General features: G+C 48.5%; 1 protein-coding gene across 2 annotated transcripts in view; it reads left to right on the top strand.

The window, feature by feature from the left end:
* TM9SF3 (transmembrane 9 superfamily member 3) overlaps window positions 1–25,145 on the top strand; it is a 343,971-nt gene that overhangs the window by 186,586 nt on the left and 132,240 nt on the right. For both annotated transcript variants that reach the window (XM_069240441.1, XM_069240440.1), the window contains exon 8: window positions 13,711–13,805. In XM_069240441.1, coding sequence (XP_069096542.1) covers window positions 13,711–13,805 — 95 coding nt within the window. The remainder of the gene's footprint in view (window positions 1–13,710; window positions 13,806–25,145) is intronic.

Raw genomic sequence — 25,145 nt, 5'->3', positions numbered from 1 at the left:
GGTTCCAGGCATTGGGTCCCTTGTTACAGGCAGTTGCGGTCAGGGGGAGCCTCTGGATTCTCTCTCCAGGCGTCGCTGTGTGGGCTCATGGGGTCGTCTCTGGTTACTCACGGGCTCGCAGTCGCTGGGGAGTCCTCGCTGAGGTGTTGGGTTTCTGCAGGTCGAGCCGGGTCCGTCAGGTGCAGAGTGTAGAGTCTCACGCTTCCAGCGGGAAACGTGAAGTCTTTGGAAGTTGCTTCTTTGTTGCAAAGAAGTTGCTGGTTTTGAACAGGGCCGCTGTTCACTGTAGTTGCTTGGTCCTGTAGTCCAGGGCATTCCTCTGAGGCTTCAGAGGTCACTGGTCCCTTTCGTATGCGTCGCTTGGAGCAGGTTTTTGAAGTTGGAGACAGGCCGGTAGGGCTGGGGCCAAATCAGTTGTCGTCTTCCTCTGCAGGCTTGTAGGTCAGCAGTCCTTATTTCTTCAGGTTGCAGGAATCTAATTGTCTGGGATCTGGGGTGCCCCTAAATACTGAATTTAGGGGTGTGTTTAGGTCTGGGAGGGTGGCTACACCTTTTTTGTGCCTCCTCCCTGTGGGGAGGGGGGCACTTCCCCTAATCCTATTGGGGGAATCCTCCAAAACCAAGATGGAGGATTTCTAAAGGCAGGGGTCACCTCAGCTCAGGACACCTTAGGGGCTGTCCTGACTGGTGGGTGACTCCTCCTGGTTTTTCTCATTATCGCCCCTGGACTTGCCGCCAAAAGTGGGGGCTGTGTCCAGGGGGCGGGCATCTCCACTAGCTGGAGAGTCCTGGGGCATTGTAACACAAAGCCTGAGCCTTTGAGGCTCACTGCTAGGTGTTACAGTTCCTGCAGGGGGGAGGTGTGAAGCACCTCCACCCAGAGCAGGCTTTTGTTTCTGTCCTCAGAGAGCGCAAAGGCTCTCACCCCAGGGGGTCAGAAACTCGTCTCTCAGCAGCAGGCTGGCATAGACCAGTCAGTCCTGCACTGAAGGATTGGGTAAAATACAGGGGGCATCTCTAAGATTTTTTTATAAATCCAAAACTGGCATCAGTGTTGGTTTATTATTCTGAGAAGTTTGATACCAAACTTCCCAGTATTCAATGTAGCCATTATGGCGCTGTGGAGCTCGTTTTTGACAAACTCCCAGACCATATACTTAATATGGCCACAACTGTACTTACAATGTCTAAGAATAGACTTAGACACTGTAGGGGCATATTGCTCATGAAGCTATGCCCTTACCTGTGGTATAGTGCACCCTGCCTTAGGGCTGTAAGGCCTGCTAGAGGGGTGACTTACCTATGCCACAGGCAGCATTTTGTGTGCATGGCATCCTGAGGGGGATGCCATGTCGACTTAGCCTTTTTCTCCCCTCCAACACACACAATCTGCGATGGCAGTGTGCATGTGTTACGTGAGGGGTCCCTTAGGGTGGCACAACAAATGCTGCAGCCCTTAGGAACCTTCCCTGGTCACAGGGCCCTTGGTACCACTGGGCACCTTTTACAAGGGACTTATCTGTGTGCCAATTGTGGAAACAATGGTACATTTTAGGTGAAAGAACACTGGTGCTGGGGCCTGGTTAGCAGGGTCCCAGCACATTTCTCAGTCAAGTCAGTATCAGGCAAAAAGTGGGGGGTAACTGCAACAGGGAGCCATTTCCTTACATAGATAAAATGAGAAGATATTCATTATTCAAGTACCCACCCACGTAGACTTGCTTAGCCAGCAGGGAATCTAGTTAAATCTGTCAGGCACCGCAGGTCTTAGATTTTGGTAAATTGCAGCTTCATAGAGACTGTATGGGTAGTTTATTTAAAAATTGCATTATGTTGGACCTCGCGAACACTTTACTCGTTAAAGTAGAAACAACTTGCAAACTACTGTTTTGATGTACATACGTTGATCCTTTATAAGCATCAACCCAAGATTTGTTTATCTTATCCAAGTTGCACTTCTCTTACTTGTCTATACCACCCAGCCAACATGGATCCATTCTTAGGAGACTTGTAAAAAGGCCTTCTTGGACGGTGTTATGAGATATTCATGTTCAGAGTATTCCAAGCATCAATAGTTAGGGTGACAAGAGCTTTGGAAGTGCACACTTTGTTCCAATAATCTACTTATTTACAAAAGTCACTTAACGTGAATTCAGTACATGGTGCTCAGAGAAAGGAAAGAGTAGTCTGAACCATGCTTTCCAAGTTAGGGAGATGAGTCCCAAAGCATACAAGATTATTTTTGCAAGCCCACCAAGAGACTCCAAATGTTCATCACATTAGGGTTCTGCTTTATTTCAGTGTTAATAGGTTATTTTGTTCTATCCAACACAATTTGTTTTGTTTTTCTCAAAAGGGCTTAAGCCTGTGGCTTAATCAGGGCTGAGAATGGCATCAATTAAGTGTGTTTCCTCAAATAGGTAAGTAATGTAGATCCTCATGGTCGGTAGTGTTCCTATGGTCCCGCCATGTATTTTGTACGTGGTCAGTAGTGTTCATATGGTGCAGCCATATATTTCGTGCATATGATGCTCTACACGATGGAACGCTATAAACCTCTGTAGGAAGTTGGCTCTGTATGTGCTATTTCAAAGTAAGGAATAGCATACACAGAGTCCAAGGGTTCCCCTTAGAGGTAAAATAGTGGTAAAAATAGATAATACTAATGCTCTATTTTGTGGTAGTGTGGTCGAGCAGTAGGCTTATCCAAGGAGTAGTGTTAAGCATTTGTTGTACATACACATAGACAATAAATGAGGTACACACACTCGGAGACAAATCCAGCCAATAGGTTTTGTTATAGAAAAATATATTTTCTTAGTTTATTTTAAGAACCACAGGTTCAAATTCTACATGTAATATCTCATTTGAAAGGTATTGCAGGTAAGTACTTTAGGAACTTTAAATCATAAAAATTGCATGTATACTTTACAAGTTATTGACAAATAGCTGTTTTAAAAGTGGACACTTAGTGCAATTTTCACAGTTCCTGGGGGAGGTAAGTTTTTGTTAGTTTTACCAGGTAAGTAAGACACTTACAGGGTTCAGTTCTTGGTCCAAGGTAGCCCACCGTTGGGGGTTCAGAGCAACCCCAAAAGTCACCACACCAGCAGCTCAGGGCCGGTCAGGTGCAGAGTTCAAAGTGGTGCCCAAAACGCATAGGCTTCAATGGAGAAGGGGGTGCCCCGGTTCCAGTCTGCCAGCAGGTAAGTACCCGCGTCTTCGGAGGGCAGACCAGGGGGGTTTTGTAGGGCACCGGGGGGGACACAAGCCCACACAGGAATTTCACCCTCAGCAGCGCGGGGGCGGCCGGGTGCAGTGTAGAAACAAGCGTCGGGTTTGTAGTGTTAGTCTATGGGAGATCTAGGGATCTCTTCAGCGCTGCAGGCAGGCAAGGGGGGGGTTCCTCGGGGAAACCTCCACTTGGGCAAGGGAGAGGGACTCCTGGGGGTCACTTCTCCAACGAAAGTCCGGTCCTTCAGGTCCTGGGGGCTGCGGGTGCAGGGTCTCTCCCAGGCGTCGGGACTTAGGATTCAAAGAGTCGCGGTCAGGGGAAGCCTCGGGATTCCCTCTGCAGGCGGCGCTGTGGGGGCTCAGGGGGGACAGGTTTTGGTACTCACAGTATCAGAGTAGTCCTGGGGTCCCTCCGGAGGTGTTGGATCTCCACCAGCCGAGTCGGGGTCGCCGGGTGCAGTGTTGCAAGTCTCACGCTTCTTGCGGGGAGCTTGCAGGGTTCTTTCAAGGCTGCTGGAAACAAAGTTGCAGCCTTTCTTGGAGCAGGTCCGCTGTCCTCGGGAGTTTCTTGTCTTTTCGAAGCAGGGGCAGTCCTCAGAGGATGTCGAGGTCGCTGGACCCTTTGGAAGGCGTCGCTGGAGCAGGATCTTTGGAAGGCAGGAGACAGGCCGGTGAGTTTCTGGAGCCAAGGCAGTAGTCGTCTTCTGGTCTTCCTCTGCAGGGGTTTTCAGCTAGGCAGTCCTTCTTCTTGTAGTTGCAGGAATCTAATTTTCTAGGGTTCAGGGTAGCCCTTAAATACTAAATTTAAGGGCGTGTTTAGGTCTGGGGGGTTAGTAGCCAATGGCTACTAGCCCTGAGGGTGGGTACACCCTCTTTGTGCCTCCTCCCAAGGGGAGGGGGTCACAATCCTAACCCTATTGGGGGAATCCTCCATCTGCAAGATGGAGGATTTCTAAAAGTTAGTCACTTCAGCTCAGGACACCTTAGAGGCTGTCCTGACTGGCCAGTGACTCCTCCTTGTTGCTTTCTTTGTTCCCTCCAGCCTTGCCGCCAAAAGTGGGGGCCGTGGCCGGAGGGGGCGGGCAACTCCACTAAGCTGGAGTGCCCTGCTGGGCTGTGACAAAGGGGTGAGCCTTTGAGGCTCACCGCCAGGTGTTACAGCTCCTGCCTGGGGGAGGTGTTAGCATCTCCACCCAGTGCAGGCTTTGTTACTGGCCTCAGAGTGACAAAGGCACTCTCCCCATGGGGCCAGCAACATGTCTCTGGTGTGGCAGGCTGCTGGAACTAGTCAGCCTACACAGACAGTCGGTTAAGTTTCAGGGGGCACCTCTAAGGTGCCCTCTGTGGTGTATTTTACAATAAAATGTACACTGTCATCAGTGTGCATTTATTGTGCTGAGAAGTTTGATACCAAACTTCCCAGTTTTCAGTGTAGCCATTATGGTGCTGTGGAGTTCGTGTTTGACAGACTCCCAGACCATATACTCTTATGGCTACCCTGCACTTACAATGTCTAAGGTTTTGTTTAGACACTGTAGGGGTACCATGCTCATGCACTGGTACCCTCACCTATGGTATAGTGCACCCTGCCTTAGGGCTGTAATGCCTGCTAGAGGGGTGTCTTACCTATACTGCATAGGCAGTGAGAGGCTGGCATGGCACCCTGAGGGGAGTGCCATGTCGACTTACTCGTTTTGTCCTCACTAGCCCACACAAGCTGGCAAGCAGTGTGTCTGTGCTGAGTGAGAGGTCTCCAGGGTGGCATAAGACATGCTGCAGCCCTTAGAGACCTTCCTTGACATCAGGGCCCTTGGTACTAGAAGTACCAGTTACAAGAGACTTATCTGGATGCCAGGGTCTGCCAATTGTGGATACAAAAGTACAGGTTAGGGAAAGAACACTGGTGCTGGGGCCTGGTTAGCAGGCCTCAGCACACTTTCAATTGTAAACATAGCATCAGCAAAGGCAAAAAGTCAGGGGGCAACCATGCCAAGGAGGCATTTCCTTACACAACCCCCCCCCCCAAACGAAAGAGGATGAGACTAACCTTTCCCAAGAGAGTCTTCATTTTCTAAGTGGAAGAACCTGGAAAGGCCATCTGCATTGGCATGGGCAGTCCCAGGTCTGTGTTCCACTATAAAGTCCATTCCCTGTAGGGAGATGGACCACCTCAACAGTTTAGGATTTTCACCTTTCATTTGCATCAGCCATTTGAGAGGTCTGTGGTCAGTTTGAACTAGGAAGTGAGTCCCAAAGAGGTATGGTCTCAGCTTCTTCAGGGACCAAACCACAGCAAAGGCCTCCCTCTCAATGGCACTCCAACGCTGCTCCCTGGGGAGTAACCTCCTGCTAATGAAAGCAACAGGCTGGTCAAGGCCATCATCATTTGTTTGGGACAAAACTGCCCCTATCCCATGTTCAGAGGCATCAGTCTGCACAATGAACTGCTTAGAATAATCTGGAGCTTTTAGAACTGGTGCTGAGCACATTGCTTGTTTCAGGGTGTCAAAGGCCTGTTGGCATTCCACAGTCCAGTTCACTTTCTTGGGCATTTTCTTGGAGGTGAGTTCAGTGAGGGCTGTCACAATGGATCCATATCCCTTCACAAACCTCCTGTAATACCCAGTCAAGCCAAGGAATGCCCTGACTTGAGTCTGGGTTTTTGGAGCTACCCAGTCCAGAATAGTCTGGATCTTGGGTTGGAGTGGCTGAACTTGGCCTCCACCTACAAGGTGGCCCAAGTAAACCACAGTTCCCTGCCCTATCTGGCATTTGGATGCCTTGATAAAGAGGCCTGCAGATTGCAGAGCCTTCAAAACCTTCTTCAGGTGGACCAGGTGATCCTGCCAGGTGGAGCTAAAGACAGCAATATCATCAAGATAAGCTGTGCTAAAGGACTCCAAGCCAGCAAGGACTTGATTCACCAACCTTTGGAAGGTGGCAGGGGCATTCTTTAAACCAAAGGGCATAACAGTAAACTGATAATGCCCATCAGGTGTGGAGAATGCTGTTTTCTCTTTTGCTCCAGGTGCCATTTTTATTTGCCAGTACCCTGCTGTCAAGTCAAAGGTACTTAGGAATTTGGCAGCACCTAATTTATCTATGAGCTCATCAGCTCTAGGAATTGGATGAGCATCTGTCTTGGTGACAGAATTGAGCCCTCTGTAGTCCACACAAAACCTCATCTCTTTCTTTCCATCTTTGGTGTGAGGTTTGGGGACTAAGACCACTGGGCTAGCCCAGGGGCTGTCAGAGCGCTCAATTACTCCCAATTCCAGCATCTTGTGGACTTCCACCTTGATGCTTTCCTTAACATGGTCAGACTGTCTAAAGATTTTGTTTTTGACAGGCATGCTGTCTCCTGTGTCCACATCAGGGGAACACAGGTGTGTCTGACCAGGGGTTAAGGAGAAGAGTTCAGGAAACTGTTGTAGGACTCTCCTACAATCAGCTTGCTGTTGGCCAGAGAGGGTGTCTGAGTAGATCACTCCATCTACTGAGCCATCTTTTGGGTCTGATGACAGAAGATCAGGGAGAGGTTCACTCTCTGCCTCCTGATCCTCATCTGTTACCATTAACAGATTTACATCAGCCCTGTCATGGAAGAGTTTAAGGCGGTTCACATGGATCACCCTCTTGGGGCTCCTGCTTGTGCCCAGGTCCACCAGGTAGGTGACCTGACTCTTCCTTTCTAGCACTGGGTAAGGGCCACTCCATTTGTCCTGGAGTGCCCTGGGAGCCACAGGCTCCAGAACCCAGACTTTCTGCCCTGGTTGGAACTCAACCAGTGCAGCCTTTTGGTCATACCAAAACTTCTGGAGCTGTTGGCTGGCCTCAAGGTTTTTGGTTGCCTTTTCCATGTTCTCTGCCATTCTAGAGCGAAGGCCCAGTACATAGTCCACTATGTCTTGTTTAGGCTCATGAAGAGGTCTCTCCCAGCCTTCTTTAACAAGAGCAAGTGGTCCCCTTACAGGATGACCAAACAGAAGTTCAAAGGGTGAGAATCCTACTCCCTTCTGTGGCACCTCCCTGTAAGCGAAAAGCAGACATGGCAGGAGGACATCCCATCTCCTTTTGAGTTTTTCTGGGAGCCCCATGATCATGCCCTTTAATGTCTTGTTGAATCTCTCAACTAAGCCATTAGTTTGTGGATGGTAAGGTGTAGTGAATTTATAAGTCACTCCACACTCATTCCACATATGTTTCAGGTATGCTGACATGAAGTTGGTACCTCTGTCAGACACCACCTCCTTAGTGAAACCCACTCTGGTAAAGATACCAATGAGGGCCTTGGCTACTGCAGGGGCAGTAGTCGACCTAAGGGGAATAGCTTCAGGATACCTGGTAGCATGATCCACTACTACCAGGATATACATATTTCCTGAGGCTGTGGGAGGTTCCAGTGGACCAACTATGTCCACACCCACTCTTTCAAAGGGGACCCCCACCACTGGAAGTGGAATGAGGGGGGCCTTTGGGTGCCCACCTGTCTTACCACTGGCTTGACAGGTGGGGCAGGAGAGGCAAAACTCCTTAACCATGTTGGACATATTGGGCCAGTAGAAGTGGTTGACTAGCCACTCCCACGTCTTGGTTTGTCCCAAATGTCCAGCAAGGGGAATGTCATGGGCCAATGTTAGGATGAACTCTCTGAACAGCTGAGGCACTACCACTCTCCTAGTGGCACCAGGTTTGGGGTCTCTGGCCTCAGTGTACAGGAGTCCATCTTCCCAATAGACCCTATGGGTTCCATTTTTCTTGCCCTTGGACTCTTCAGCAGCTTGCTGCCTAAGGCCTTCAAGAGAGGGACAGGTTTCTTGTCCCTTACACAGCTCCTCCCTTGAGGGTCCCCCTGGGCCTAAGAGCTCAACCTGATAAGGTTCAAGCTCCAAAGGCTCAGTTCCCTCAGAGGGCAGAACTCCTTCCTGAGAAGAGAGGTTCCCTTTCTTTTGCTGTGTTGCAGTTGGTTTCCCAGCTGACTTTCCTTTCCTCTTGGTAGGCTGGGCCATTCTTCCAGACTCCAGCTCTACTTGTTCACCCTGTGCCTTGCATTGTGCTCTTGTTTTCACACACACCAGTTCAGGGATACCCAGCATGGCTGCATGGGTTTTTAGTTCTACCTCAGCCCATGCTGAGGACTCCAGGTCATTTCCAAGCAGACAGTCCACTGGGATATTTGAGGAGACCACCACCTGTTTCAGGCCATTGACCCCTCCCCATTCTAAAGTAACCATTGCCATGGGATGTACTTTTCTCTGATTGTCAGCGTTGGTGACTGTGTAAGTTTTTCCAGTCAGGTATTGGCCAGGGGAAACCAGTTTCTCTGTCACCATGGTGACACTGGCACCTGTATCCCTCAGGCCCTCTATTCTAGTCCCATTAATTAAGAGTTGCTGTCTGTATTTTTGCATGTTAGGCGGCCAGACAGCTAGTGTGGCTAAATCCACCCCACCCTCAGAAACTAGAGTAGCTTCAGTGTGGACCCTGATTTGCTCTGGGCACACTGTTGATCCCACTTGGAGACTAGCCATACCAGTGTTACCTGGATGGGAGTTTGGAGTGGAACCTTTCTTGGGACAGGCCTTGTCTCCAGTTTGGTGTCCATGCTGTTTACAGCTATGACACCAGGCCTTTTTGGGATCAAAGTTTTTACCCTTGTACCCATTGTTTTGTGAAGAGGCTCTGGGCCCACCCTCCTGTGCAGGTTTTTGGGGGCCTGTAGAAGACTCTTTACTATTTTTAGTTTTGGTTGTCTCATCACCCTTCCCCTGGGGAGTCTTTGTGACCCCTTTCTTTTGGTCACCCCCTGTTGAAGTCTTGGACACCCTTGTCTTGACCCAATGGTCCGCCTTCTTTCCCAATTCTTGGGGAGAAATTGGTCCTAGGTCTACCAGATGCTGATGCAGTTTATCATTGAAACAATTACTCAATAGGTGCTCTTTCACAAATAAATTGTACAGCCCATCATAATTACTTACACCACTGCCTTGAATCCAACCATCTAGTGTTTTCACTGAGTAGTCTACAAAGTCAACCCAGGTCTGGCTCGAGGATTTTTGAGCCCCCCTGAATCTAATCCTATACTCCTCAGTGGAGAATCCAAAGCCCTCAATCAGGGTACCCTTCATGAGGTCATAGGATTCTGCATCTTGTCCAGAGAGTGTGAGGAGTCTATCCCTACACTTTCCTGTGAACATTTCCCAAAGGAGAGCACCCCAGTGAGATCTGTTCACTTTTCTGGTTACACAAGCCCTCTCAAAAGCTGTGAACCATTTGGTGATGTCATCACCATCTTCATATTTAGTTACAATCCCTTTAGGGATTTTCAACATGTCAGGAGAATCTCTGACCCTATTTATGTTGCTGCCACCATTGATGGGTCCTAGGCCCATCTCTTGTCTTTCCCTCTCTATGGCTAGGATCTGTCTTTCCAAAGCCAATCTTTTGGCCATCCTGGCTAACTGGATGTCCTCTTCACTGGGGTTATCCTCAGTGATTTCAGAGGTGTTGGTCTCTCCTGTGAGGGAACCAGCATCTCTGACTATTATTTTTGGAGTCAGGGTTTGAGGGACCCTGTTCTCCCTAGATAGGACTGGTAGGGGGGAATTTTCCTCCAAGTCACTATCCTCTTCCTCTGAGTTGCCACCCTCAGAGGGGTTGGCCTTTTCAAACTCTGCCAAAAGCTCCTGGAGCTGTATTTTGGTAGGTTTGGGGCCCATTGTTATTTTCTTTATTTTACAGAGTGACCTTATCTCCCTCATCTTAAGATGGAGGTAAGGTGTGGTGTCGAGTTCCACCACAGTCACATCTGTGCTAGACATTTTGCTTCTAAAAGTTGGAATACTTTTTAAGAATCTACAACTGGTTCTAGAATCTAATTCAAACTTTTACAAACTTTTAAACTCTAAAAGAAATGCTAAACAGGATCTAACACAAGGCCCTAGCAGGTCTTTTAAGAATTTAGAAAACTTTTCAAATTGCAAAAATCAATTTCTAATGACAATTTTGGAATTTGTCGTGTGATCAGGTATTGGCTGAGTAGTCCAGCAAATGCAAAGTCTTGTACCCCACCGCTGATCCACCAATGTAGGAAGTTGGCTCTGTATGTGCTATTTCAAAGTAAGGAATAGCATACACAGAGTCCAAGGGTTCCCCTTAGAGGTAAAATAGTGGTAAAAATAGATAATACTAATGCTCTATTTTGTGGTAGTGTGGTCGAGCAGTAGGCTTATCCAAGGAGTAGTGTTAAGCATTTGTTGTACATACACATAGACAATAAATGAGGTACACACACTCAGAGACAAATCCAGCCAATAGGTTTTGTTATAGAAAAATATATTTTCTTAGTTTATTTTAAGAACCACAGGTTCAAATTCTACATGTAATATCTCATTTGAAAGGTATTGCAGGTAAGTACTTTAGGAACTTTAAATCATAAAAATTGCATGTATACTTTACAAGTTATTGACAAATAGCTGTTTTAAAAGTGGACACTTAGTGCAATTTTCACAGTTCCTGGGGGAGGTAAGTTTTTGTTAGTTTTACCAGGTAAGTAAGACACTTACAGGGTTCAGTTCTTGGTCCAAGGTAGCCCACCGTTGGGGGTTCAGAGCAACCCCAAAAGTCACCACACCAGCAGCTCAGGGCCGGTCAGGTGCAGAGTTCAAAGTGGTGCCCAAAACGCATAGGCTTCAATGGAGAAGGGGGTGCCCCGGTTCCAGTCTGCCAGCAGGTAAGTACCCGCGTCTTCGGAGGGCAGACCAGGGGGGTTTTGTAGGGCACCGGGGGGGACACAAGCCCACACAGGAATTTCACCCTCAGCAGCGCGGGGGCGGCCGGGTGCAGTGTAGAAACAAGCGTCTGGTTTGTAGTGTTAGTCTATGGGAGATCTAGGGATCTCTTCAGCGCTGCAGGCAGGCAAGGGGGGGGTTCCTCGGGGAAACCTCCACTTGGGCAAGGGAGAGGGACTCCTGGGGGTCACTTCTCCAACGAAAGTCCGGTCCTTCAGGTCCTGGGGGCTGCGGGTGCAGGGTCTCTCCCAGGCGTCGGGACTTAGGATTCAAAGAGTCGCGGTCAGGGGAAGCCTCGGGATTCCCTCTGCAGGCGGCGCTGTGGGGGCTCAGGGGGGACAGGTTTTGGTACTCACAGTATCAGAGTAGTCCTGGGGTCCCTCCGGAGGTGTTGGATCTCCACCAGCCGAGTCGGGGTCGCCGGGTGCAGTGTTGCAAGTCTCACGCTTCTTGCGGGGAGCTTGCAGGGTTCTTTCAAGGCTGCTGGAAACAAAGTTGCAGCCTTTCTTGGAGCAGGTCCGCTGTCCTCGGGAGTTTCTTGTCTTTTCGAAGCAGGGGCAGTCCTCAGAGGATGTCGAGGTCGCTGGTCCCTTTGGAAGGCGTCGCTGGAGCAGGATCTTTGGAAGGCAGGAGACAGGCCGGTGAGTTTCTGGAGCCAAGGCAGTAGTCGTCTTCTGGTCTTCCTCTGCAGGGGTTTTCAGCTAGGCAGTCCTTCTTCTTGTAGTTGCAGGAATCTAATTTTCTAGGGTTCAGGGTAGCCCTTAAATACTAAATTTAAGGGCGTGTTTAGGTCTGGGGGGTTAGTAGCCAATGGCTACTAGCCCTGAGGGTGGGTACACCCTCTTTGTGCCTCCTCCCAAGGGGAGGGGGTCACAATCCTAACCCTATTGGGGGAATCCTCCATCTGCAAGATGGAGGATTTCTAAAAGTTAGTCACTTCAGCTCAGGACACCTTAGGGGCTGTCCTGACTGGCCAGTGACTCCTCCTTTATGCTTTCTTTGTTCCCTCCAGCCTTGCCGCCAAAAGTGGGGGCTGTGGCCGGAGGGGGCGGGCAACTCCACTAAGCTGGAGTGCCCTGCTGGGCTGTGACAAAGGGGTGAGCCTTTGAGGCTCACCGCCAGGTGTTACAGCTCCTGCCTGGGGGAGGTGTTAGCATCTCCACCCAGTGCAGGCTTTGTTACTGGCCTCAGAGTGACAAAGACACTCTCCCCATGGGGCCAGCAACATGTCTCTGGTGTGGCAGGCTGCTGTAACTAGTCAGCCTACACAGACAGTCGGTTAAGTTTCAGGGGGCACCTCTAAGGTGCCCTCTGTGGTGTATTTTACAATAAAATGTACACTGTCATCAGTGTGCATTTATTGTGCTGAGAAGTTTGATACCAAACTTCCCAGTTTTCAGTGTAGCCATTATGGTGCTGTGGAGTTCGTGTTTGACAGACTCCCAGACCATATACTCTTATGGCTACCCTGCACTTACAATGTCTAAGGTTTTGTTTAGACACTGTAGGGGTACCATGCTCATGCACTGGTACCCTCACCTATGGTATAGTGCACCCTGCCTTAGGGCTGTAAGGCCTGCTAGAGGGGTGTCTTACCTATACTGCATAGGCAGTGAGAGGCTGGCATGGCACCCTGAGGGGAGTGCCATGTCGACTTACTCGTTTTGTCCTCACTAGCCCACACAAGCTGGCAAGCAGTGTGTCTGTGCTGAGTGAGAGGTCTCCAGGGTGGCATAAGACATGCTGCAGCCCTTAGAGACCTTCCTTGGCATCAGGGCCCTTGGTACTAGAAGTACCAGTTACAAGGGACTTATCTGGATGCCAGGGTCTGCCAATTGTGGATACAAAAGTACAGGTTAGGGAAAGAACACTGGTGCTGGGGCCTGGTTAGCAGGCCTCAGCACACTTTCAATTGTAAACATAGCATCAGCAAAGGCAAAAAGTCAGGGGGCAACCATGCCAAGGAGGCATTTCCTTACAACCTCAAACCTACAGTTCATAGAACACTATTGTCTAAAATTTGGGAACCATACCCAAGTTATATACTCATTTAATATCAATAAATCCATTGAATTACTAATTTTTATTTTAACAAACAAAATGCTTCAGAAATTGCTCCGTGTATGATTGAAGTTAGTTTGTGTGCACAACATTAACTGTACTGATACCAAGTCAACAACGTTTTGCCATCTGGTATATTAAATTAAGGGGATTCTGCTTTTCAATCTATGGACGGCATTTATATCTACAACACATGCTGTACACCGAAAAGGTTTCTTAACTTTAACAATAGGTTTGCAGCTTGTTGTGTTTAAGATTTCATTGTGACCCTTTATGGGGCAGAGTGGAAGCAGAATTTCAATTTATGCAAAGTTAGATGAATCCAGGCACCAAGTCCGATGGGGAAAAGTAGGGATCTCGAGTCTTTCAATCCACGTCTGAAACTGAAACAAAGACTTTAAACTGAAACAAGTTGGAATGTTGTGAACCCGCCATTAGATGGCGGTGGAGGACCCAGCATTGTTAATCTACTTTACAAAAAGCTTCCAAGCTGTTCTGACAGGTAATATTTCCGTTACTACCGCTTAATTTCTTAGCAGTCATGATTCACGTACTGTGGGACGCTATTTTTAAAACGCTATTAAATACAAAGTATGAAAAATAAGTTATATTTACCCTTTTACAGGAGAGGGTCCATGCTTAGCACAGCGATTTTTGTATATGCAGCAACCTCTCCGGTGAACGGATACTTTGGAGGTAGTCTTTATGCCAAACAAGGAGGTGAGTTATCTGCTCCATTGATTATTATTTTTTTTTCTTTTTTTTTTTTTGCCATGATTAGCCTTGGATGATATATTCATTATGATCTTTTGCACGTCGCTATTAAGTTGTTTTTCTCCAAAATGTGTGCACTCCAGTTAACTCTAATATTTTTATGTGAATATTATTTTAAAGGTCTTGTTAAAAGTGCCCCGGAAATTATAGCACTATTTCTAATGAATACTTATACCTGCAGATTCCTCAGCTATTGAATATCCAAGGTTTCAGACCAGATCCAGAAACTCAACAGCTTTCCCATGTCGGTAGAGAGCAGTGACTACATGTCTGCCCCTGAAACGACCCCGGAGTGCTGCCAGTGGAGCCCTAAAGGCACCTTGACATTATTTGTTTTTCTGTGCCATTAAGTGTGGATCCAGAGCTCTCTCTCCTCTGAGAGCTGTTTCATGAAACTTTTCGTGCAGATTTGATGCAGACCTAGGGGAGTCTTCTCCCATGTATTTAGAGTTCAAACCCTGTAAGAATTCTGATAGTCAAGCATCAAGTTCGGACCCCCAGTAAATGTATTTGTGGTGTGTAGGGTCAGACAGAGAATAACACGAGGTTGTGTGGCTCCTGCTTTAGCAGGCATCCATGTGCCATTGGCCTCAGTTTGGGAGGAGCTGGTCCCAGCTGTAGCGTCTTCCCCAGCCTGGTACCTTCTGAATGGCTAGGCCACGCATGATGATGTAAATCACACATCTTTATTTCTCTGCCTGTCCCTGTGAACTCCCAAAATTCTAAAGTAAACTTTCTATTCTAGCAATTGTCACCCTGATATGGAGTCCTTTGTGAGCCGTCAAGGTTCTGTTCTAAATCATGCAAGACACTGCAACTTCCCCTGTGTTAAATTTTAAAAAAATTGCAAATATTTATAAAATCATTAGACAAACACAAAATATGTGTGTGTGTGTGTGTGTGTGTGTGTATATATATATATATATATATATATATATATATATATGTTCGATGGCATGAGACGCTGCAGATTCACATGCTGTGCATATCCCGCCATCTAGTGTTGGGCTCGGAGTGTTACAAGTTGTTTTTCTTCGAAGAAGTATTTCCGAGTCACGAGATCGAGGGACTCCTCCCATTTCGGCTCCATTGCACATGGGCGTCGACTCCATCTTAGATTGTTTTCTTTCCGCCATCGGGTTCGGACGTGTTCCTCTTCGCTCCCTGTTTCGGTTCGGAAAGTTAGTTAAATCTCGGAAAATTTGACGGTATTGTTTGTGTTCAGTATCGGGTTAGTTAACGTAGATCGACACCGAATTAAAGAAGAGCTCCGGTAGCCCTTCGGGGCTTCTATCCCGCGGCGGGGCCTTGTCGGCCCAACCGCGTGTGTCTTCAAGGCTCATGTAATGGACCCCATTCCGCTTCTGCCCCGAATGCCACAATAAGTATCCTTACACAGATCAGCATCTGGTCTGTAATTTGTGTTTGTCCCCCGAACACAAAGAGGATACTTGGGAGGCTTGCCGGGCATTTCGGTCGAAGAAAACGCTACGGGACCGGAGAGCACGAAGGCTTAAAATGGCATCGGCGCCGTCGGGACACCACGACGTCGAACAAGAGGAGACTTTCTCCATTGCTGACTCGGACGAGCCCGAAACGGAGCAGCCAGCGAAAACCGTGAGTAAACCAGCCCCGGCAGAAAACTCACGGCAAAATCATGAAGGACCAGGGGACGCCACCGCCAGCAGGCCATGGCTTAACCCGTAAAATCGGTGACCAATCATCGGCACCGAAAAAGGGCACACACGTGTCGAAGTCATCCGACTCGGTCGAGATACCGGCACAGAGTATACTCAACACCGAGAACCTGGCTCCGACCAAACTCGACATCGAGATACCGGCTCCGACCAAAATCGGCACCGAGAGATCTGCACCCCGAAACCAAAAAAGTAGCATCGGAGACGAAAAAGACTGTTGAAAAAGTTTTGGTGCCAAAACACCCAGCTTCGGAGCCGAAAAAAAGCTCCTACTCCGAAGAACAAGACCTTTCAGCACAACTCCAAGGCCATAAATTTGGACAAGAGCTAGAAGCAGGGGAGCCAGATTATACACAAAGAAGGCTCCATATTCAAAAGGAAACGGGGAAAATAAGAACTCTCCCTCCTATTAAGATGAAAAGGAGACTTGCTTTCCAAGACACAGGAAAACAACCAAAGGCAAAGGTGGCAAAAGAAATGACTCCACCTCGTTTTTCGCCACAACCATCACCACACCACTAACCGCAACCGTCACCAATTGCAACCCCCCCATGGTGCAATCTCCAACGCACAGGGATGAGCCAGGATGATCCAGATGCATGGGGATCTATATGATGCACCCAGTATCTGACAATAGTCCAGACTGCTACCCAGCAAGGCTATTACCACCTGAAGGCAGTACTGCTTACACGCAGGTGCTGTCCAGAGCAGCTGCTTTTCACAATGTGATACTGCACGCTGAACCGATTGAGGATGACTTTTTATTCAATACTTTGTCGTCAACACACAGTCAGTACCAAAGTCTTCCAATGTTACAAGGGATGTTGAAACACGCGAAACAAGGGTGCAGTGTAGAAACAAGCGTCGGGTTTCCAATGGGAGTCAATGGGAGACCAAGGGGTCTCTTCAGCGGTGCAGGCAGGCAAGGGGGGGGCTCCTCGGGGTAGCCACCACCTGGGCAAGGGAGAGGGCCTCCTGGGGGTCACTCCTGCACTGAAGTTCCGATCCTTCAGGTGCTGGGGGCTGCGGGTGCAGGGTCTTTTCCAGCCGTCGGGATTTTAGAGTCAGGCAGTCGCGGTCAGGGGGAGCCTCGGGATTCCCTCTGCAGGCGTCGCTGTGGGAGCTCAGGGGGGACAACTTTGGTTACTCACAGTCTCGGAGTCGCCGGAGGGTCCTCCCTGAGGTGTTGGTTCTCCACTAGTCGAGTCGGGGTCGCCGGGTGCAGTGCTGCAAGTCTCACGCTTCTTGCGGGGAGTTGCAGGGGTCTTTAAATCTGCTCCTCTGAAACAAAGTTGCAGTCTTTTTGGAACCAGGCCGCCGTCCTCAGGAGTTTCTAGTCTTTCTTGAGGCAGGGCAGTCCTCTGAGAATTCAGAGGTCGCTGGTCCTGGGAAAAGCGTCGCTGGAGCAGGTTTCTTTAGAAGGCAGGAGACAGGCCGGTAGGACTGGGGCCAAAGCAGTTGGTGTCTTCTTTCTTCTTCTGCAGGGGTTTTCAGCTCAGCAGTCCTCTTCTTCTTGTAAGTTTCAGGAATCTAAATTCTTAGGTTCAGGGGAGCCCTTAAATACTAGATTTAAGGGCGTGTTTAGGTCTGGGGGATTAGTAGCCAATGGCTACTAGCCCTGAGGGTGGGTACACCCTCTTTGTGCCTCCTCCCAAGGGGAGGGGGGTCACATTCCTATCCCTATTGGGGGAATCCTCCTTCTACAAGATGGAGGATTTCTAAAAGTCAGTCACCTCAGCTCAGGACACCTTAGGGGCTGTCCTGACTGGCCAGTGACTCCTCCTGGTTTTTCTCATTATCTCTCCTGGACTTGCCGCCAAAAGTGGGGGCTGGGTCCAGGGGCCGGGCATTTCCACTAGCTGGAGTGCCCTGGGGCATTGTAACACGAAGCTTGAGCCTTTGAAGCTCACTGCTAGGTGTTACAGTTCCTGCAGGGGGGAGGTGTGAAGCACCTCCACCCAGAGCAGGCTTTGTTTCTGTCCTCAGAACACAAAGGCTCTCACCGCATGGGGTCAGAAACTCGTCTCTCAGCAGCAGGCTGGCAGAGACCAGTCAGTCCTGCACTGAACAATTGGGTAAAATACAAGGGGCATCTCTAAGATGCCCTCTGTGTGCATTTTGTTTAATAAATCCAACACTGGCATCGGTGTGGGTTTATTATTCTGAGAAGTTTGATACTAAACTTCCCAGTATTCAGTGTAGCCATTATGGAGCTGTGGAGTTTGTTTTTGACAGACTCCCAGGCCATATACTCTTATGGCTACCCTGCACTTACAATGTCTGAGGTTTTGCTTAGACACTGTAGGGGCATAGTGCTCATGCACCTATGCCCTCACCTGTGGTATAGTACACCCTGCCTTAGGGCTGTAAGGCCTGTTAGATGGGTGACTTACCTATGCCATAGGCAGTGTGAGGTTGGCATGGCACCCTGAGGGGAGTGCCATGTCGACTTAGTCTTTTTCTCCCCACCAGCACACACAAGCTGGCAAGCAGTGTGTCTGTGCTGAGTGAAGGGTCCCTAGGGTGGCATAAGAAATGCTGCAGCCCTTAGAGACCTTCCCTGGCATCAGGGCCCTTGGTACCAGGGGTACCATTTACAAGGGACTTACCTAGGTGCCAGGGTTGTGCCAATTGTGGAAACAATGGTACATTTTAGGTGAAAGAACACTTGTGCTGGGGCCTCGTTAGCAGGGTCCCAGCACACTTCTCAGTCAAGTCCGCATCAGTATCCGGCAAAAAGTGGGGGGTAACTGCAACAGGGAGCCATTTCTTTACAGTCAAGATATGACAGAGCTCATTGGGATGAGATGCAGGACTTTATAGAACATCTTCCCAAGGAGTTTCTAAAGCGGGCACAACAAGTGGTGGAGGAGGGCCAAAGTATCTCCAACAACCAGATACGATCGGCAGTGGATGCAGCGGACACAGCCGCAAGAACTGTGACTACAGCGGTCACTATTCGGAGACACGCATGGATACGCACCTCCGGATTTAAGCCAGAAATCCAACAGGCTGTGCTTAATATGCCTTTCAGTGGACAGCAGTTGTTTGGGCCGGAGGTGGGTACAGCTATAGAGAAGCTGAAAAAGGAGACTGATACGGCCAAGGCCATGGGCGCGCCCTACTCCCCACAGAGCAGAGGCACATTAAGGAAAACACAATTTAGAGGGAGGTTTTGGGCCCAAAGCACAGAACCCTCAACCTCACAAGCCAGACCCACATACCAGGGCCTATATCAAAGAGGAGGCTTTCGGGGACAATACAGAGGTGGACAGTTCCCTAAAACTAGAGGAAAGTTCCAAGGCCCAAAGACCCCTCAAACTAAACAGTGACTTCAATGTCACAAATCCCCAACACACAACATCAGTGGGGGGAAGACTTGCACATTATTACAAAAATTGTGAGGAAATAACAACAGACTCATGGGTCCTATCCATTATCCAACATGGTTATTGCATAGAATTCGTACAATTATCACCAAATGTGCCTCCAAGGACACACAACATGTCCAAACAACACTTGGATCTATTACAACTAGAAGTCCAAGCGTTATTACAAAAAGAGGCAATAGAACTAGTACCCAAACATCAAAAAGGAACAGGTGTCTACTCCCTGTATTTTCTAATACCAAAAAAGGACAAAACTCTGAGGCCATATTAGATCTCAGAACATTAAATATTTACATCAAATCAGATCTCTTTCACAGGGTGACACTTCAAGACGTAATTCCATTGCTCAAACAACAAAACTATATGTCAACATTAGACCTCAAGGATGCTTACTTCCATATACCTATACATCCTTCCCACAGAAAATACTTAAGGTTTGTAATCCAAGGAGTACATTACCAATTCAAAGTGTTACCATTCGGGATAACAACAGCACCAAGAGTATTTACAAAATGCCTTGCAGTAGTAGCTGCACATATCAGAAGACAGCACATACACGTATTCCCATATCTAGATGATTGGTTAATCAAAACCAGCATTCAGAAACAGTGTCTTCAACACACAAAATACGTCATAGAAACCCTTCACAAACTAGGGTTCTCACTAAACTACCAAAAATCACACTTACAGCCGTGTCAAATACAACAATACTTAGGAGCAACAATCAACACAAAAAAAGGGATTGCCACTCCAAGTCCACAAAGGGTACAAGCATTCCAAAACGTAATACAAAGCATGCACCCAAAGTATCAGGTAAAATTAGTGATGAAACTACTAGGCATGATGTCCTCATGCATAGCCATTGTCCCAAACGCAAGATTACACATGCGGCCCTTACAACAGTGCCTAGGAACACAATGGACACAAGCACAGGGTCAACTTCAAGATCTAGTGTTGATAGACCGCCAAACACACACCTCGCTTCAATGGTGGAATCCTGCAAATTTAAACCAAGGGCGGCCTTTCCAAGACCCAGTGCCTCAATACGTGATCACAACAGATGCTATCATGGTAGGGTGGGGAGCACACCTCAACCAACACAGCATCCAGGGACAATTGGACACTCAGCAGAAACAACTTCATATAAATCAGCTAAAATTACTAGCAGTGTTTCTAGCGTTAAAAGCATTTCAACCACTAATAGCCCACAAACACATTCTTGTCAAAACAGACAACATGACAACAATGTATTACTTAAACAAGGAGGGACACACTCATCACAACTGTCTCTCTTAGTACAGAAGATTTGGCATTGGGCGATTCACAATCACATTCGCCTAATAGCGCAATACATTCCAGGAATTCAAAACCAGTTGGCAGACAATCTCAGTCGAGATCACCAACAAGTCCACGAATGGGAAATTCATCCCCAGATACTACACACCTACTTCCAAAACTGGGGAACACCGCAAATAGACCTATTCGCAACAAAAGAAAACGCAAAATGCCAAAACTTTGCATCCAGGTACCCACAGCCTCACTCCAAGGGCAATGCGTTATGGATGAGTTGGTCAGGGATATTTGCTTACGCTTTTCCCCCCCTCTCCCACTCCTTCCGTATCTAGTAAACAAATTGAGTCAAAACAAACTCAAACTAATACTAATAGCACCAACTTGGGCACTACAACCTTGGTACACAACACTACTAGACCTGTCAGTAGTGCCTCATATCAAACTACCAAACAGACCAGATCTGTTAATTCAACACAAACAACAAATCAGACACCCGAATCCAGCATCGCCCAATCTAGCAATCTGGCTCCTGAAGTCAGAATTCGGACATCTAGACCTTACACAAGAATGTATGGAGGTCATCAAACAGGCTAGAAAACCTACTACAAGACACTGCTACGCAAATAAATGGAAACAATTTGTTTATTACTGTCATAATAATCAAATTCAACCATTACACGCGTCTGCAAAAAACATTGTAAGCTACTTACTACACGTACAAAAGTCTAAATTAGCTTTTTCATCCATTAAAATTCATCTCACAGCAATTTCTGCCTATCTGCAAATTACACATTCAACTTCACTATTTAGAATCCCAGTCATAAAAGCATTCATGGAGGGTCTAAAAAGGATTATTCCACCAAGAACACCACCAGTTCCTTCGTGGAACCTCAATATTGTATTAACACGACTCATGGGTCCACCATTTGAACCCATGCACTCTTGTGAGATTCAATACTTAACATGGAAAGTAGCCTTCCTAATAGCTATCACATCTCTCAGAAGGGTAAGTGTAGGAAGTTGGCTCTGTATGTGCTATTTCAAAGTAAGGAATAGCATGCACAGAGTCCAAGGGTTCCCCTTAGAGGTAAGATAGTGGCAAAAAGAGATAATACTAATGCTCTATTTTGTGGTAGTGTGGTCGAGCAGTAGGCTTATCCAAGGAGTAGTGTTAAGCATTTGTTGTACATACACATAGACAATAAATGAGGTACACACACTCAGAGACAAATCCAGCCAATAGGTTTTTGTATAGAAAAATATCTTTTCTTAGTTTATTTTAAGAACCACAGGTTCAAATTTTACATGTAATATCTTATTCGAAAGGTATTGCAGGTAAGTACTTTAGGAACTTCAAATCATCAAAATTGCATGTATACTTTTCAAGTTATTCACAAATAGCTGTTTTAAAAGTGGACACTTAGTGCAATTTTCACAGTTCCTAGGGGAGGTAAGTATTTGTTAGGTTAACCAGGTAAGTAAGACACTTACAGGGCTTAGTTCTTGGTCCAAGGTAGCCCACCGTTGGGGGTTCAGAGCAACCCCAAAGTCACCACACCAGCAGCTCAGGGCCGGTCAGGTGCAGAGTTCAAAGTGGTGCCCAAAACGCATAGGCTAGAATGGAGAGAAGGGGGTGCCCCGGTTCCGGTCTGCTTGCAGGTAAGTACCCGCGTCTTCGGAGGGCAGACCAGGGGGGTTTTGTAGGGCACCGGGGGGGACACAAGTCCACACAGAAATTTCACCCTCAGCGGCGCGGGGGCGGCCGGGTGCAGTGTAGAAACAAGCGTCGGGTTCGCAATGTTAGTCTATGAGAGATCTCGGGATCTCTTCAACGCTGCAGGCAGGCAAGGGGGGGATTCCTCGGGGAAACCTCCACTTGGGCAAGGGAGAGGGACTCCTGGGGGTCACTTCTCCAGTGAAAGTCCGGTCCTTCAGGTCCTGGGGGCTGCGGGTGCAGGGTCTCTCCCAGGCGTCGGGACTTTAGGTTCAAAGAGTCGCGGTCAGGGGAAGCCTCGGGATTCCCTCTGCAGGCGGCGCTGTGGGGGCTCAGGGGGGACAGGTTTTGGTACTCACAGTATCAGAGTAGTCCTGGGGTCCCTCCTGAGGTGTTGGATCGCCACCAGCCGAGTCGGGGTCGCCGGGTGCAGTGTTGCAAGTCTCACGCTTCTTGCGGGGAGCTTGCAGGGTTCTTTAAAGTTGCTGGAAACAAAGTTGCAGCTTTTCTTGGAGCAGGTCCGCTGTCCTCGGGAGTTTCTTGTCTTTTCGAAGCAGGGGCAGTCCTCAGAGGATGTCGAGGTCGCTGGTCCCTTTGGAAGGCGTCGCTGGAGCAGGATCTTTGGAAGGCAGGAGACAGGCCAGTGAGTTTCTGGAGCCAAGGCAGTTGTCGTCTTCTGGTCTTCCGCTGCAGGGGTTTTCAGCTGGGCAGTCCTTCTTCTTGTAGTTGCAGGAATCTAATTTTCTAGGGTTCAGGGTAGCCCTTAAATACTAAATTTAAGGGCATGTTTAGGTCTGGGGGGTTAGTAGCCAATGGCTACTAGCCGTGAGGGTGGGTACACCCTCTTTGTGCCTCCTCCCAAGGGGAGGGGGTCACAATCCTAACCCTATTGGGGGAATCCTCCATCTGCAAGATGGAGGATTTCTAAAAGTCAGAGTCACCTCAGCTCAGGACACCTTAGGGGCTGTCCTGACTGGCCAGTGACTCCTCCTTGTTGCTTTCTTTGTTCCCTCCAGCCTTGCTGCCAAAAGTGGGGGCCGTGGCCGGAGGGGGCGGGCAACTCCACTAAGCTGGAGTGCCCTGCTGGGCTGTGACAAAGGGGTGAGCCTTTGAGGCTCACCGCCAGGTGTCACAGCTCCTGCCTGGGGGAGGTGTTAGCATCTCCACCCAGTGCAGGCTTTGTTACTGGCCTCAGAGTGACAAAGGCACTCTCCCCATGGGGCCAGCAACATGTCTCTGGTGTGGCAGGCTGCTGGAACTAGTCAGCCTACACAGAGAGTCGGTTAAGTTTCAGGGGGCACCTCTAAGGTGCCCTCTGTGGTGTATTTTACAATAAAATGTACACTGGCATCAGTGTGCATTTATTGTGCTGAGAAGTTTGATACCAAACTTCCCAGTTTTCAGTGTAGCCATTATGGTGCTGTGGAGTTCGTGTAAAACAGACTCTCAGACCATATACTCTTATGGCTACCCTGCACTTACAATGTCTAAGGTTTTGCTTAGACACTGTAGGGGCACAGTGCTCATGCACTGGTACCCTCACCTATGGTATAGTGCACCCTGCCTTAGGGCTGTAAGGCCTGCTAGAGGGGTGTCTTACCTATACTGCATAGGCAGTGAGAGGCTGGCATGGCACCCTGAGGGGAGTGCCATGTCGACTTACTCATTTTGTTCTCACCAGCACACACAGGCTTGTAAGCAGTGTGTCTGTGCTGAGTGAGGGGTCTCTAGGGTGGCATAATACATGCTACAGCCCTTAGAGACCTTCCCTGGCATCAGGGCCCTTGGTACCAGAGGTACCAGTTACAAGGGACTTATCTGGATGCCAGGGTGGGCCAATTGTGGAAACAATGGTACATTTTAGGTGAAAGAACACTGGTGCTGGGGCCTGGTTAGCAGGGTCCCAGCACACTTCTCAGTCAAGTCAGCATCAGTATCAGGCAAAAAGTGGGGGGGTAACTGCAACAGGGAGCCATTTCTTTACACAAGCCCCCCCCAGCCCACAGGCCAGGAGACTCAGCCAACGCTGGAAGAGTCTTCCTAGTCTGTCAGGCGAGGAAGAGTAGAGGAAATGGCTGGTTTGTTGCAGGGCCTACTCTGCCTTACATCCTCCTGTTCAGGTCATTCCCTCTGGGGAACTGACCCACTTCCACAGTGATAGGACCTAGTCTGAACTGCCTCTTGTCTGTGCTTTTTATGTCTTCACCCATTCTCTTTATTTTGAGGTCAGAGGTATCCACCTCTGCTAATCTTATCTTAGCCAGGGTCACCCCTAGCTTACCCAAAGAGGTTACCCAGAGCTGGAGTAACCCCACCATGACCAACAGGGTCAGGGGGCCTAACTTGTTATTTGGCATGGGGTCAGACCACCATGCCAAGGATAGTGCAGCCATAAAGGCTAACACCCAGCAGAGGCCACTGACAGCTGTCAGTGCCCAGAACCACACCTTTAGCTCTTCACCTACAAGGGAAGGGGCTAAGTTACAGGCTTCTTTGGGTTCAGGGTGCCTGTCTGCTGTATTAGAGTGGGGGGTTACCACATCTTGTAGTAAACACCCTTCTTCCACTCTTTCTTCTGTTAGCTGAGGAGCCACCCACTCAGGCTTAACAGTTGCCTGACTAGCCAGGACTTCTTGTGGGTCAGGTTGGACTTTATCAGAGCCATTTTTGGAGTTCTCCCCTACTGGAGCAGAATCTCCTTGGCTTGCTGGAACCTTGGCTAAAGGTTGTCCACCTTTCCTACTCTGTTTCCTTTTCTTTTTCCTCTGGGGCCTACTTGCATTTACTGCAGAGGCAGGCACTCCAGAATCCTTGGGAGAGGGCTGGCCCTGGACCAGTTCTTCTCTTAGGCTCTGACTAACCTCTGGGTAGTCATTTCCAAGGAGACAATCAAGGGGGGGGTCTGTACTGACTACCACCCTTCTCCAGCTAAAAGTTCCACCCACTTCTATGGGCACAAGAGCCACAGGCCTATTAGTGACCCTGTCTGGGCTAACTCTTACTCTGGCCATCTCACCTGGGATGTACTGGTTTGAGAGCACCAGCCTGTCATGCACAATAGTGTGACTGGCACAAGTGTCTCTCAGGGCAGTGGTTGGGATTCCATTCACCAGTAGGTGGTGGAAGGGTCTACTTCCCTCTGGAATCTCCAACTCACCTGTTGGGCCCTGTTTCCAGTTGAAGGCTATGAAGA

This window comes from Pleurodeles waltl, chromosome 6 (genome assembly GCF_031143425.1).
Source record: "Pleurodeles waltl isolate 20211129_DDA chromosome 6, aPleWal1.hap1.20221129, whole genome shotgun sequence".
Lineage (NCBI taxonomy): Eukaryota > Metazoa > Chordata > Amphibia > Caudata > Salamandridae > Pleurodeles > Pleurodeles waltl.
The sequence above is the reverse complement of the archived record's forward strand: the minus strand, read 5'-3'. Positions and strand labels throughout refer to the sequence as shown.